Source organism: Platalea leucorodia, assembly GCF_965183815.1.
Source record: "Platalea leucorodia genome assembly, chromosome: 1".
Classification (NCBI taxonomy): domain Eukaryota; kingdom Metazoa; phylum Chordata; class Aves; order Pelecaniformes; family Threskiornithidae; genus Platalea; species Platalea leucorodia.
The window spans coordinates 147,872,381-147,887,158 of record NC_138823.1 but is presented as its reverse complement, the minus strand read 5'-3'; the positions used below and the strand labels follow the sequence as shown (position 1 = coordinate 147,887,158).

The following is a 14,778-nucleotide window of genomic DNA, read 5'->3' as shown; positions in this document are numbered from 1 at the left end:
TCAGTTCTGCACTGGAAAATTATTACTGAGGTTTTCCTAATGTTATCTGTATCTAACATATCTGTGCTCTTCTGTGTGTTCTCTATACTCCTGTGACTGCTTTTTTATCATGTCCTTTGGAGACTGTCCCTTTGCTCTGTACCATGGGAATGCTGCAGAGTTCTATACCTCATCTCAACCTTTTCACCATCTCTATCTCTGGGCAGTCCTTGCAAACTCATTAAAGTCTTTAAGTTCTCTGATACCTGTTTTTACTGTCAAGTAAACAGCTCTTGCCGGCTGCATTAGGCTTAATCTTCTCTAAACTTCCACTATGACTTTTTTCAAATATTGTGGAGACCTAGGATACAAGTAGTTGAGCAGTGCATGCCACATGCTAGCACACAGGAGCATTCTGCATTACATGGGATGCATTGTTTGGAGCTGGATGCTGAGACATCTGAAGGGAAGCATCTGTGAGAGGCTCAGCTCTTTTGTGGTTTGCACTCAGAGGGAGTTTGCACAGAAGTGAGGTGCTTGCGGGGGTGCGCCTTGGGACAGCTGAGTTGATCTAGCAGTTTGCTGCCTGCTGCTGCCCGTGACCTTGGATACCTGGTCCTGCGTCCTTCCTTGCACTGAATCTGTCGCTGGTCTGGTCCCTTGCTGAGCTGACTTAGCTTACTAAGCCAGCAGAAAAACAACCCAGCTGAGAAGAAGAGAAAGGGTGGTAGGAGTGTTAGATTGCCTCAGCTGACTCATGAAGCATCAACCTCAGATATGCAGTGGGAATCAGGGATGGACTGCCTGTAGCCTCTTTGAGAGGTATCACCTCATGACTCCTGCTGAGTTCTTCCAAAACTCAACTTTAACAGAGAATTATGTTTAGCACATCATCTTTAAAAGCCTGCTGAAAGCTCATCTGTCATAGCAATCAAGCAACTTTTCATCTCTTTTTGTGTCTTTCACATCCTATCCTCATTGTATCTATCCTGCCTTACTTGCTGCCAAAGTATCAAGATTCTTGTTTCTAATTAGCCTGTGATACGGGCCTTCTTTAAAACTCTAATTAAATTCTTGGTTGATCGCAGTTATTTTCCCTTTATCCTGCTGTTCATGCTTGGGCAGGATGTAAACTTCTGCAAAATGAATGCATTAGCCTTCTTCAAATCTCTCCTTAGAACTGTTTCTCAAGATACTTGTAGGGTTAACACAGTGCTGGGCTGAGCTCTTCTCAGGAGCTTAAACAGGAATATACACAGCATGGGGAATAAACAGGAGGAATTAGAGGGTGTGTGTTTGCCCAAAGAGATGTACTGAAATCTCCATCCTGAAATCAAAATTGACTGGACAAGGCCCTAAGCAACCTAACTTAACTGCAAATTTGGCCCTGATATTAAAAGGGAGACAAACTATATTACCTCTAGAGGTCTCTTCCAGCCTTGTTGGAATATTGTTCTATCATGACCCTTCTTGGTTTTTTTATTGTGTGTTCTCTTGTACTATGTTGTCTCCTGTTTTTCACTTTGTTTCCTTTCTGTGAAACTCTCTGTTACTTACATAAAGTACTTTAACATATTTTATATGTAAATATATTAAAAATATAACTTTAAATACATATAAAAAGAAATGTCCTTTTTCATATAGTCTATTTTTTGCCAGATCTGTTTGGCATTCATTTTTCCTGTCCTTACTCAGATTGATCAGTACCTTTTCATCAGAAGTCTTGGTGCAAATTTTGATGGGACAACTCCTGGAGGGGAGGTACTACTGCAGGACATAAGGATAGCTGAATCAGACCCTGAGTGATGTCAGGTGCATTACTGTGGAAGTAATTTTGTTATTAGAAACACTGAATTCAGTTAGATTCAGGAAAGAGGTGAAAACTGTTGATAGTATTCGAGTGTGCCAGTCTTGGTAAGTGATGATAACGTACCGCTTTGTTCAAGGATGTGATTGGCAATACAAATTTTAACCCAAAGCACTTAAAAATATTTTAATGATGGGGAGCAGCAGCCAACATCTGGGGAAAGTGATAAAAACAAAAAAAAATAAAGAACCAATCCAGAGTTTGTAACCAAAGTTACTTCTGTGACACTTTGTGGAGAAGGCTTTATAAAGGTATCAGTTGTTACTATCTACCAGCTTCAACACAGCAATGATAGTTTACCCTAAGGCTCTATCTCCTTACCTATGTGGTCTTGTAACTTGGACTGGGAAGTGGTCAAGGGCGTTGTGCAGTTTGGGCAGTGACCCATCCACATGAACAACACGTGGGGTGTACCTGAGTACCCCAGAAGTGTACTCTAGACCTACACTTCCCTACGTGTGATTGATTGCATCATTACTTTGACAATGTTTTCTGCTGCACGGGACACAGCTGAGTAATTTCTAAGGGAAGAGCAAAAGAAGGAAGGAACTGAAAGCTATGGGAGAGACTTTCTAAGACCATGGGGGCTGCTCTAGATGTTGCAACCTGTGGAAAGTAAGGCAGCAGCAAGGCAAAACGGGAAAGACTTCAATATATGTGGAGCAACATGGTTCCCATAAGCAGCTTCATCTGTTTTGGGGGAGCTAGTCGTAGTGTCAGTAACACAAAGACATATGATTCTGGCTCTGTTGCTACTTTTCTGCTCCTCAGAAAATCTACAGCTTGATCATCCTCTTACAGACACTAGAATTAAGCACAATAATCATTGTCTTTCTTTTTACTTCCTGCTCTCTCATGTTGTTGTTATTACAAAATGTTGCAATATTCTTAGTGAGTTCTCTGAAGTCTTAGTAGCCTAGTAGCGAAAACATAAGTTGAGATAACATCAACACGTAAGGTGAAATAAATGCTTAAAACTGCATGATGTCTGTAAGAGCAAATGAAGTGATTATTATTTTACATCTGGTGCAGTAAATGGCATGTATTGTAATAAATGGCAAAAATGCAGTATTTAGCAGTGGGGATTACATTGTTTTACCATGGATTATCGAGGTTCTGCTGTACAAAAGAATGAAAGAGAGTTTAAGTATGGTTTTGATAAAATATTATCTCTTGGAACCTAAAAAACTTTTTATCCTATTATAAACCTTTTATCCTTTTTATCCTATTATCCTTTTCACTTATTATACCTTAGAATCTAAAAAAAATATTTTTCTTTTCAGCATAAACTTTTTTTTACCTTGTAGTTATACAATGCTCTCTTTAATTATTCCTTGCCTGTTTCCACAGTGTGACCTTTTTCTTTCCCAGTCCTTCTCAAAGCATGTCCTGATCAGTACACACTCTGCAGACCCCATTTTCTGCTGCAGCAAGTTGATACCCGCTATCATTCTTACAGCTTCTTTTTCTTGGAGGTTTCCTCTCTGTTTGCCTTTTGCCATGTTCCTTCATTTTTCTCTTTCTTTTCTCTGGGGAAGCCTATAAAGATATAGTAAGAGAAATATGATAAATTCCTTCAAGTAGATAATTTAAAATGAATATCTGGCTTGCTTGGTAAGTGGGACAAGAAAAAAAGTAAGTTTTGATTCATCAGAATGCATCCGGTAAAATCTTAATGTAACAAGAAAAAACATCCACCTGTACTTCTGGGAGCAATGGTCAGTCCTCAGCTCCCTCAGCAATAAATCTGGCTTCAGCTAAATGAATTTCATGTTCCACCACTGTGTTTTATTGTTCCCTTAGGTTAACTAAAACCATTGCTTTCGCTGCTGCTGCAGTCAATGATGTTATAGAACTTTATACTTTGGTCTGAGCCAAAAGATTGCAGTTAACTATGGGTGGTGATGATGAAGAAAAGTCAAACTCTCTTTCTGCATCATTTAATCTCACCTTGAATTATCTGTATGTCACCAGAAACACAGCTCAGATCTGTCGTCTCTTCACTAATCTGCTTATTTGTGTGATTCCCAAATTATCTTCCAAATAGACAACCATCTGGAGATTTTGTAATTATTTTTTGTAAAAAGTTGTTTAAAACTATTGATCCTTTTTTGCAGCCGTACTACAGTATTCTTTTAATGGAAAAAAAAAAAAGGTGAAATTAGTCGATCAAGTGTCTTCAACACTGATATGTGCTGATATATATGCTCATATATATGATACCTAAATAAGTGACTGGAAGATAATTAGCAAAGCTAATCCTAGAAATTCCTTGGTTTTTTTTTTTTTTGTTTTTTTTTTTGTATAGAATCTTTTTCTAATACTTCAGCTTCTAACACTTCCCAAAATTTCTCCTGATTTGGAAGAAATGCTTTATTTCCCTGGGCTTATGGTTTCCATCGTTGCAGGTAAATTAGCAAACAGGTTCAGTGAGACAGTTTGACAGAATTCTCTCACCTCGTGAGAAGCTGATTGCAAAAGAGGAAAGCATGTTTCAGACCTGCTGCTGACAGTTGTTGCAGAGGTGGGAGGTGTGGGTTATCCTCCCCAAAATGCCGATTTGGAGGCTATAATGAAGCTGACCCAGTAACAAGTAAGGCTTGCTGCCTTACACTGACAAGGGATCATTGGTAGGAATTGACAGAGATCTGTTCTGGGGAGAAGGAATCAAGGTAAAAAGTTTTTACCAGCATCTTGACTTCTCGTAAGAAGGAAGGGACTCTCAGGGTGTCTTCTCCTGCCAGGGACTAGGGAAAAGCTACCAGCCCATTGTCACTGTAGAGCAGGCAGGGTGCTGACTGATCAGTGGCCAGTGTCGGCTTAAAATACTACTTCCTATTAAGTTAAAAAGTTCAAGCTGTGCTCAGTTTTCAACCCATATGACCAATTTACTACTGATATAAGGAGATGAGACTCCATTTGCTTCTATGGACTGACCTACGTTTATGCTGGTAGTGAATTAGGCAAAATATGTTCATTCTGGCTTGATCGCAGAACCTTTGATTAAATTATGTTTTTCTCTGTTTTTTCATGAAGGGCTACATCTGGTCATGTAGGAATAGCTTGTAACAACACTGAAACATAAATTATTTGATGAACTACTTAGGACTATTCACTTAATGCATGATAATCCTGTGAACAAGCAATTCTCTGATGATTAAACTGCTTTAAAAATGTCTTTGTACTCATATGTCATTAGAATGAACTTGGCACTTCTAAAACATCCATTATTCATCATGTTCCAGTGTTGCATCTGACTGTGTATCACTTTAATTTCACTCACTTAACAAAGCAATCTATTCATTACAATAGTTTGAAACATGTTTTCTAAATCAGAAAAACCCTAGTTAAATATACAGCATTACTTATCTTTACAAGTATAGTAGAGCAAAAATAACATCCCAAGTTGTAATTATATACTTAGTGCATTTAAATATGCTAACTAAAACTAAATGGATGTTTTAAGAAAAAAACTTTGTTGAAATCAATGATATTGTTATTTGGGGAAGCAGGATAAGTAAAACACCTTGCTGAAAGCACAAGGTTGACCTTTCTTTCTGAAATAGTTCAGCAAGCATTTTGTCAGTAATCCTTTTTCACACGCATTTATTGTCCGGATCACTCAAGAAGCAGAGATGGACAGAGTATTATTACTGCAAATATGAATACTACTTATATATCTTATTTTTTTAATTGATGTTTCCTGCTTCTCCTGTATCTTTTCATTTTACAAGTCCTGGGGCCTTCCATACATTGTGAACCCCATTAAATCCTACATTAGCTTTGCTCCTTTTTGAATCTGTGTGATGGCTGTTCCAGAAGTGGTTCTTCACTTCCTAGCAAGCCCATGAGATGTATCTCAGAAAGTATTGGACTGCTGCTTGACTCATTGACATGGGCTGCACGGGCTCCATCTCCTGTAAGCCAAAGACAGCTTTTGTCAGAGGAGTTAGAATACCGGCTAAATGGACCCCTTGAAGAAGTATCAACAGAAATGCATTTTCTTTTCAGTGTAGCTAAATGAATTTCCAGTTGAACTAGTAAAATTCTGGTAAATGACAGTAGGAGATGGGCTAATAACCTTCATACAAGCCAGAGATCTTTATTCTCAGAGTGCACGAGAGTCTTGCAAAACACGCACAGATATGTAGTGACTAAACTTTTAATTGTTAGATTTTGAAAAGCACTTCAGTCTCATAATTTTGCTTTAAAAATACTTCTTGGGCTTGCTGGGAAAATAGTGGATAGTCACCTATGCTGTGCTTGTTTCTCACAGATTTTTGATCAAACATGTTTTTAACACATTCCGATTCGGTCTGTTGCCAAAGTAGGATGTTTGAATAGCTGTGGAAGGTTTACAAATGCTTTCCTAGCAAACAATAGAGGGAGGGAGTCCTTGTTGATTGTATTAACTCTTTCAACAGCTCTTGGTACAATAAAAGTCAACATATTAATGATTAGCCTGCGGAATTGTTAAAATAATGTAATTGTTAAAATAATGTGAATAAAATATGTGTGAAAGAGATGAAACAATTTTGTGGTAAGAGGAAGATACTGAAAGAGGTGGACTTGGAAAGATTTCAGTAACCATTGATCTCTCTGTGTTTGGCTAAGAATGTTGATGGAATCAGAATAAACTAAGAAACCCAACTGTGGGCTCACTTTTTTACATTTCTGTCTCTTTCTGTGAATCACAGTCCTTCTTTGCTCATAGCCCGATAAATAAGATTTAGTTTGCAATGAGTTAAGACTTAATTGCAGAGAATTTCTACTGAAACATTTCAAAACTGTATTAGTATATAGCTTTTTTCATCAATTTTTCCTTAAAAAATGGCAGTTTATGGCATATGATATTTAGTGTGGCATCTATGGCAGCATCAAAATTGAGTTAGTGGTGTCTCAAGCTTTTGTATGCCTTTTTATGGTCAGACTTCTTAAGGTACGTTAAGCTTTTCCTTCCAACTAACCTTGGTAGTGTTTGTGGATATATTGCTATATCTTTGGTTACATTTACGTGTAATTCAACCTATGAAAACCCTTATGTTGTATATGGAAATAATTCTGAACTGTTTCATACTGAGGAATTGTTATTTACAATGCAAATAATGTACAGTTTCTACAAAATGCTAGATAAGGACTTTTTTTTTAAGCTTAATTAATGTGTCTGTATTTTTTTAACACACAGCCCCTGTTCTCCCTGGGGCATATCAGCAAAGCCAGTCCCAAGGATATGGATACATGCACCAGACCAGTATGTCATCCATGAGATCCATGCATTCACAGCCTCATTCAGCAGGTCTGGTAAGTATTGGATTTAAAGAATTATTTTATTTGGTAAGGAACATCATCAGCTGTTGTGAAATCTCTTAAATATGAGTGAATGGATGGATCCCCTTGAGTTGTATAGTTAGACTATTTGACTGCCCTAGTCCTAAATGTAAATAATAATCCTCATGAATAAAAAAAGATTAAGTGAGTGAGGGCAGTGGCAAGAACTTTTATGTCAGAATGTATTCAAAAAAATCATTTATGATCTCCAGAAGGCAGAGAAATAACTGAATCTTCTACCTGCTAAAACAAATAGTAAACGCTTGGACAGTATTTCACAGGCTGAGCTTTGATGTTATGCACTGTGATGAATTCAGGCTTCTAGCGCTGGATGAAAACCACTGATCTCTTAAGATTACTCTGTTGGTTTAAATTTGTTTAAATTTTTTAGACTTGATGATTTTGTACTAGCAGGCTTTGTGCCTATCCATATTACTCACCTCTTTGTATAAAGCTAGTTCAGACTCCATACTGGTGTGCCCTTTCTAATTCAACAGAACAGTCAGGCACCCACTTGTGACTGATCCAAATCGAGTTATACTGCTGGGTGACTGAGAAGAAGCTTTATCATGAAACCATGGCCACAGTCATGAAGTTCTTAATTGTGGTGCATGGGAATGTAAAGCTGGAGTGAATATTTCATTTTAGAAGTAACTGGTCATGGAAGGAGAGCTGAATGGGTATTCAGCTGGGGATTTTAGGAAAATGAGCTTCTTTTTTCTTTTTGAACTCTTTATATATAAGGTTCAGTTTTAATGGTTATCATATTTTTTTATCCTATCACTGCCTAGAGATTTCATAGTTCAGATTCAGTTACCTTTTACCTTAAAAATATTGACTTGTAATTGTGAATTTTAAACTGTTTAGAATGGATGTATATTTACTACATCTGTCACCTTTTTTTAGAGATGAAGTATTTAATTATGAACCAAACTCAGAGCTTGCTAAGCTGAAAAAAACTGTTTTCAAGATTAGCTGAAACTTGTATTTTTCTTTAAGACTAAACTCCGTGGCATTTTATGTTGTAAAGATCATGACATTCTGGGAGGTTTGGGTGCTTTCAGGCTTGCCAATTTCTCAGCTGCCTGGGGGCTGAGAGGGCTAACTTGCTGGGAAATCTGGGATTCATATACCTGCTTCTTTGGGTGAGCCAATAACCTGGGAAACTCTTTAGACACCTTCTTGACTGCTGTGAGGCAGCTGATACTGGAGTCAACCATTAATTTCCAAGGATATCGCAAGGCACTTGGGGAGCTGGTTGCTTTCCAAAAGGGCCAGAGTCCAAAATGTGGGAGACCTGGAAGTCTGGTCTTTGCCAGTAGATTTGCTAATCAGTGGGGAGCAAAGCAGCCTTCAAATCCAGCAGATAGAAAATGGAGATGCCTGCAAATCTCAAAATGCACTTGGCAGCCTTCACAGCTATCTGGGCAGGTAGATGGCTTCTATTTCCCTGATAACTTGTCTCCCAGTGACTTACCTGATGGGCTGCCTGTTGAAACAATATCATTTCAATCATCTTGAGAATCATCATTTCCCTCTCCTTCCAGAACCGGGAATGCAAAGCTAATAGGAAAAGGAAGGGAGTGAAGTTAAAGCATTTAAAAAATAAAGGATTGACTGAGTGTCTCCTTTCAACAGGATTTCTTATCCCTTTTGTGAAACTGTTGTCATTTGACATTCTTTTAAGTGATACTAGCTGTTTATCATGGGGAAAAAGGAAACAGCAAACATCGTAGTTTGAATGAATCTTGTTGCTGTTAAAAACTGAGTGGGTTTCCTTGAGGACAATGAACCCCAAACATTTCCAGAGGGACAAAACCAAGGACTGCTGGCCTGATGCTGACTGCTAACTTACCAGTCTGGTGAGGAAGACGGAGTGTGATCTTACCACCTCCCAGGGTAATGATTCTAATCCAAAAGAGGCATCTTGGATGCAGCTAGAAACCTGGCATGCTCCCTTGTCTTTCCACCTTCATGTCAAAAGACTATCTTTTCTTTACCTTGTGCAGCTTATGCAGGTGTGCTGGGCATGTTACACTCAGCTGTTGGGATGGCACCCAGTGTGTGCTGCGGGAAACCTCTGGTTGGGGATGTGTTTAAGTGTAGCGATTTGCACCGACTGAAGATGGAAGGCAGCCTTGGAGTGCTTTTCAAATGCAGTGTGGACATGCCCTAGGAGACCTGACAAACTTACACAATGTTAGGTTCATTGCTTTCAGCTGCCTCCATTGCTTTGGAGCAGTACTGCCAGAGATGCAGCCTTGTCTGGCTAAGCCAGGCAGAGGGAAGAAAGTAAGAGGGGGAAGAGATGGGAAGAAAGAAATCCCATCCTGAGTACTGGTCTCAAAGCACAAGCAGTTTTTGAGACTTAACTAAAAGCCATGAAGGTGACAAAGTCACCCATCAGTGCCTGAGTTTGGCCAGGACATCTCTAGGGTGAGAGTGATTAAGATCCCATGGGTTATATCAAGGTGGGGATGATTGGAGAGTTAGCTGCTGCAGTAAGACCTACCCCTTTCAGCGGGTTTGTTGCACAGTTATCAAATCAGTGTCCCCAAAAGACATAAGTCCATTTTATAATCACATCCACCAATTTCCTATACTGAGAAATAGAAACTTTAATGTTCTGGTTTATTTAATTTTGAGCATGATCCTAACACAGTCCCTGGCTAGATTTTTTTCATAGATAAATTGTGTTATTTTCTGATTCTTAACTTTTGCTCGCTTTTTGTGAGCAATTCTGCATAAAGGGCTGAATTAAATTGTTGCTCAGAGTACAGAATGTTTTATAACAGACCCCTGAAGGCTGTTTGCCTCTTTGGAAGATAACAGGGGGTGTTCTTATGTCTTCAGATAACTAAAAGTGGTAGGAAAACAAAACGTAGGTTGCAAATTGACTTTCCTTGATAGCTGTTCTATGTGAAGGATGCTGCAACAGGTACTTTTCCTTGCAAGGAGCAATCCATAGAATAAGTATAAACTGCTGGATGAAGTAGAAATATGCATCTGTCAGCTCACATCTGGCTGGGGAGCTGGGAATATGAGAGCTGGGCTTCAGTACTTCATATGCACAAGACTTGCTGTTCTGTCTAAGCAGTAGGTGTAAGTTAGACCTTTGAGGAGGTGGGAGATAAGTGAGTATTTGACTGTTTTACAAAACCCCAACCTTTTCTTATACCCTCTTGTGCTCTCAGTACCTGCTAAACTCACTACTGACAGAGGAATAATTCACTAAAATGCATTTTAAAAATCCCTGCTTTGAGTCCTTTAAGCGTTGTAATTCTCAATTATATAGCCCAGACTACACTCTGAAGTGATAATTAGGCATTAAATGGTAACAGGATTATTATGGAGATTTCTCCTGACAGCCATTTAGCACCTAATTAGGTGTTAAGGCCATAAATTTAGGTTTCTCAGCAGCATTTAGGGCCCTAATAAATTTTTTTAAAGTTTGAAATTACCAGCTTGTCTTCACAACTGTGCCACCACTGTGATGTAGTCAAGCTGCCTTAAAGGAGACAGCAGCAGTATGTCCTATACCATGATGTTCTAAGGATGAGTGAGCATCCTTCTGGGTGAGCAAAAATTTCTCTGTTTTTTTCCAATGATATGTTAGTTTAATAAAACATTTAATCTCTTCCCCCAGTCTTTGCCCATTTAAGGGAGACATGTAAGCATGGCTCAGAGGAAAATCTATTCTCTGCCTTATGCCAGATACGGACTTACTACCATTTTTCTTGAATGGACCTTTTTTTTAAATAAATTGTTTAAAGGACTAACTGCTGCTGAGCTTGTTGTAATAACATATTTTTCAACGTGTTTTTTTTTAGTTAGTGTCAAGGCTCAGTAGGGGGTTCAGTTGAAATAGTTGGGAAAAATAAGATTCTCAAAGGCAGAGACCATTCCTTAGGATCTTTGGACTGCTAGTTTTCTAGTTTGTGAATCTTTAAGGAATTTTTGGTGATGATAGAACCCTCCCAATTAGTTGCTTTGATGTAGTGCATAAACAATGATGCTTTTTTTCATCACCTTCCATGAACACTTGGAAGACATTACGGAACCACCAGGAAACCACGTATCTCTGTTTGAAAATCGCTCTTGATCACAGCCTGTAGGGCAGCAACAACATAAGGCACAGCAGAGAACAATTATACAGAGCAAGACTCAAATAGAGTTCAGAGTAGCCTTGTCAGGACAGGTAGTGGTCTCCAGTGTTTAACCAGGAGTTGATTTCTCTGTAGTGTTTAATCTGCTCTACCAATGCTAAAGGCAGAATGAAGACAAAAAGTGTATTTCTAGTGTGGGAACAGTAATAATGAGTTGCCCTATAGTGTTTGCATTAGATGATTCCACGTTCCAACATGTGACAAATGGCCTGCTCACTGTGTGTGGAGGAATCTGTTTTCTGAAAATAATTTCATTAAAAAACCTCAAAAACCCATATATGAGATCGACTAAAACTAATCCAGAGTTGTTTTCCTCAGCTGGGAAGCAGAACAAAGTTTGCTGTCTCTTAAAAGGTTCAGACAATAGTACTAGGCATTAACTCAAACATTGACTGTTTTTACCTTTTTTGTCTTTAAATCATTGTACCAGAAAAATTCAGCTAGATATGGTGACATATCAAAAATTGCTGGTAGGGAAATTGAATGTTATCAGTGATGCTTGAACTGCTCTTGACTTCTGTCGAGAGACAGGGTAAGGAAAAGAAAATACTCCTGGGAATTTACAAATGAGCTAGTTTTGTTCTGCTGTTAAGATATAAGGGGAGACCGTTCCCTCTGAGTTTGAAAATCCACTTTGAATTCCAGTAAATGATAGCATTTTATTGGTTATGAGTAGAAATAAATACTCTATTTAGGAAGAAAATGGAAATCTTGGCTTACAGTGGACAGAGATGTAGAGAAATTTGGCTTAGCTAATAACAGGACTTCGTGCCTGTTTAGATCAATCTTTTATCTGAATATGCAAAAATGAGTATTCATAAAAATTATTTTCGCAGACTTTTTGAAATCTTGTTTGTCTTTTTTTTTTCATAACTTAATAATATATTCCAAATTCTTAATTTGGGGTAAAATTCTAATGAAATGAAGGACATTCAGTGAGATGGCAAAGTTAAAGACCCGGATGAAGACTGTGTTTCTTTTCTGTAGTGAAGACACAGGAGAAGCTATTTGGGAATCATGCAAATAGGGAGCAGAAGCACAGCTAGCCATGGCTGGATGTAATGAACTGTTACTGGTGAATAAATGAAACAACAGTTGGAATATTTCAAGAGGCAGTGAATGGCTTGAATCTGTTTATATGAGGACTTTGGACAGCGTAGGTTCACAAAAATAATTATTTTGGTACTCAGAAAGAGGGGCTGTATTCACTGTATATTTGACAGCGTGGAGGGTGTACTGTTTCTTTTCAACAGGTAACTTGTGATTTCTCTGTCTGCCTTGCTCCCAATGTTCTTTTTCCGGCTCTTTTAATTTTCTTTGTGCAAAGAAGAGATGGAATCTACCTCTGTTTAGGCGTGAGACTTTACAGCCTTGTTTTCTTTCCTTCAACAGAGAACATACAGAGCTATGTATGACTACAGTGCTCAAGATGAAGATGAAGTTTCCTTCAGGGATGGTGATTATATCATCAATGTGCAACCAATTGATGATGGCTGGATGTATGGTACTGTTCAGAGAACTGGGAAAACAGGAATGCTTCCAGCAAATTATATTGAGTTTGTTAACTAATTTTTGTCTCTAGTCCTTTGAGCTTTATTATGATTTACTCAGAATCTAACCTTTTAGAAAAAGTCAGAAGAATCTTTTAAGAGTACGTGTTCATTACTTTATCACTGCTATAACAGTCTGCATTCTCACTCAGAATCCAATTTAGAGTCCTTTAAAGTAAAGATAAACAATCAACAAGAAGCTCAGAGCTTTGAAAACAGCATTGCTTTATAATAGTGCTCCCTCAAAATGAAAAACATACATGGAAGCCTGGTGCTGCCAATCTGATAAAGATTTCAGTCAATTAGCTGTAAAGGGGAAATACCTTTTCCCTACACTTCTCTTTATAGTAACAACCATAAAATCAATTCACTTCTTATGGCACTCTGAAGTCACAGGAGGTTAACACACTAAGTTTGAACACATCTTCAAATTATTAGGGAGGTGTTTAATGTTTGAGCAGTTAGCATCCTAATAAAAATTAAAATGTTGAGTAGATAGTTCAATCATTTGAAATAATGACAAGTAATACCCTAGTAAAAAAAACAAATAAAAACCCCTACTGCCCAGCAGCCTTACAGTAAACAGGTCTATTTTGACAGCAAAAATTTCCCGACTCTTGCATACCCACATTGATTCCTGGATTACCCATTTTCTCTTACTTCCAACAGTGACGACTTCTATCAGCTTTGCTTGCATCCCAGTCCATCAGTTAGATCCATGCCTGGATTCATGGTTCTTTGGTATCTTTTCCACAGAAAATTCCTTGCAAAGACTGTCTAAAGTATGAAACCTGTCAACTCTTCTGTTTCCTTCTAATAATACTTAGCATTTAATAGAAACTTCCATTAGGGCAATGTACAACCAATACTTCATGTTAGTTCCTTTACCTTCACCTGTACTGCTGTAAATAAAAAGCCTGTATGAGGCCCCAGTGCTGTGCAGTCACACAAAGCCTGCAGTCACATCCCTCCTTCTTACCACAGGTAACTCGCTTAATGGCTGCTTTGCTGATGAGCTAATGTACCTACCCCCGCTGCAGAAATACTTGCACCTCCATTGAGGAGTGGAGGAGAGCTCTGGTTATTGTAGTGCATTTCAGCTCAATGGCCTGTTGCTTCAGTTTCCTCCAAAAATCTCGGTGATCCAACAGTGGGTTGTACGCTTGCCAAATGATTAATGATGGAGAAATATTATGTTTTCTTTTACTGATTTAATCTTTCTTATAACTGACACTGAAGGGAAACTAACCAAACAGAAGTCTAACATACTCTATGCCATCATGCTTCAGTTTAGCCATCTGCAGAAAACAGTAAAAATATTTTGCTGACAAACTTTCACGTACGCTCTTTGGTGTCTGTTAACTTATGATCACAACTGAGAGATCCAGGTGTCAGTCTGTGAGGCTGAGGAGAGGATCATATAGCTGGTGACATAATGGACCTGTAAGAGAGACTCTGTCAGCAGGCTTGGGTCACAGGGAAGTTGGTTTTGCTTTGACTGGGTGCCAGGAGGGTGCCACGTTCCCTCCCAGGGAGAAATTCTGGGAGGAAGGACAGAAGAGTTAAAGATTCATGTGGGAACTTACTCATGTGGATGCATACATGTGTAAGGAAGAAAATGTTTTTGCTGCCAGTATCATGTGTGGTGTTCAGCCATGTGCTAGAGAAGTTAATTTTGGAGTAGCTCTCAGAATGTTGAGCCTGCACTGGCATTCTTCCGTTTCTGAAATTTTTAAAGTAGAATTAAATATAGAGTTTATAGACAATTTTATATTTTTTGTTTCACAAAGTAAGCGAGCCTGCAATATGTATTTAAAGAATGAAGAAGGAAGGCAGTATGCTTTTGTTATGTCAACTGAAAGCTGTCAATGCAAATAGCTGCTAGTTC

At 38.4% G+C, this 14,778-nt stretch overlaps 1 protein-coding gene across 2 annotated transcripts in view; it reads left to right on the top strand.

Annotated features, from left to right (window-relative positions):
* NEBL (nebulette) overlaps positions 1–13,544 on the top strand; it is a 269,145-nt gene extending 255,601 nt beyond the window's left edge. For both annotated transcript variants that reach the window (XM_082307588.1, XM_082307587.1), the window contains 2 exons: positions 7,032–7,147; positions 12,733–13,544. In XM_082307588.1, coding sequence (XP_082163714.1) covers positions 7,032–7,147; positions 12,733–12,909 — 293 coding nt within the window. In that variant the 3' untranslated portion in view covers positions 12,910–13,544. The remainder of the gene's footprint in view (positions 1–7,031; positions 7,148–12,732) is intronic.
* The last annotated feature ends 1,234 nt before the right edge of the window (positions 13,545–14,778 follow it).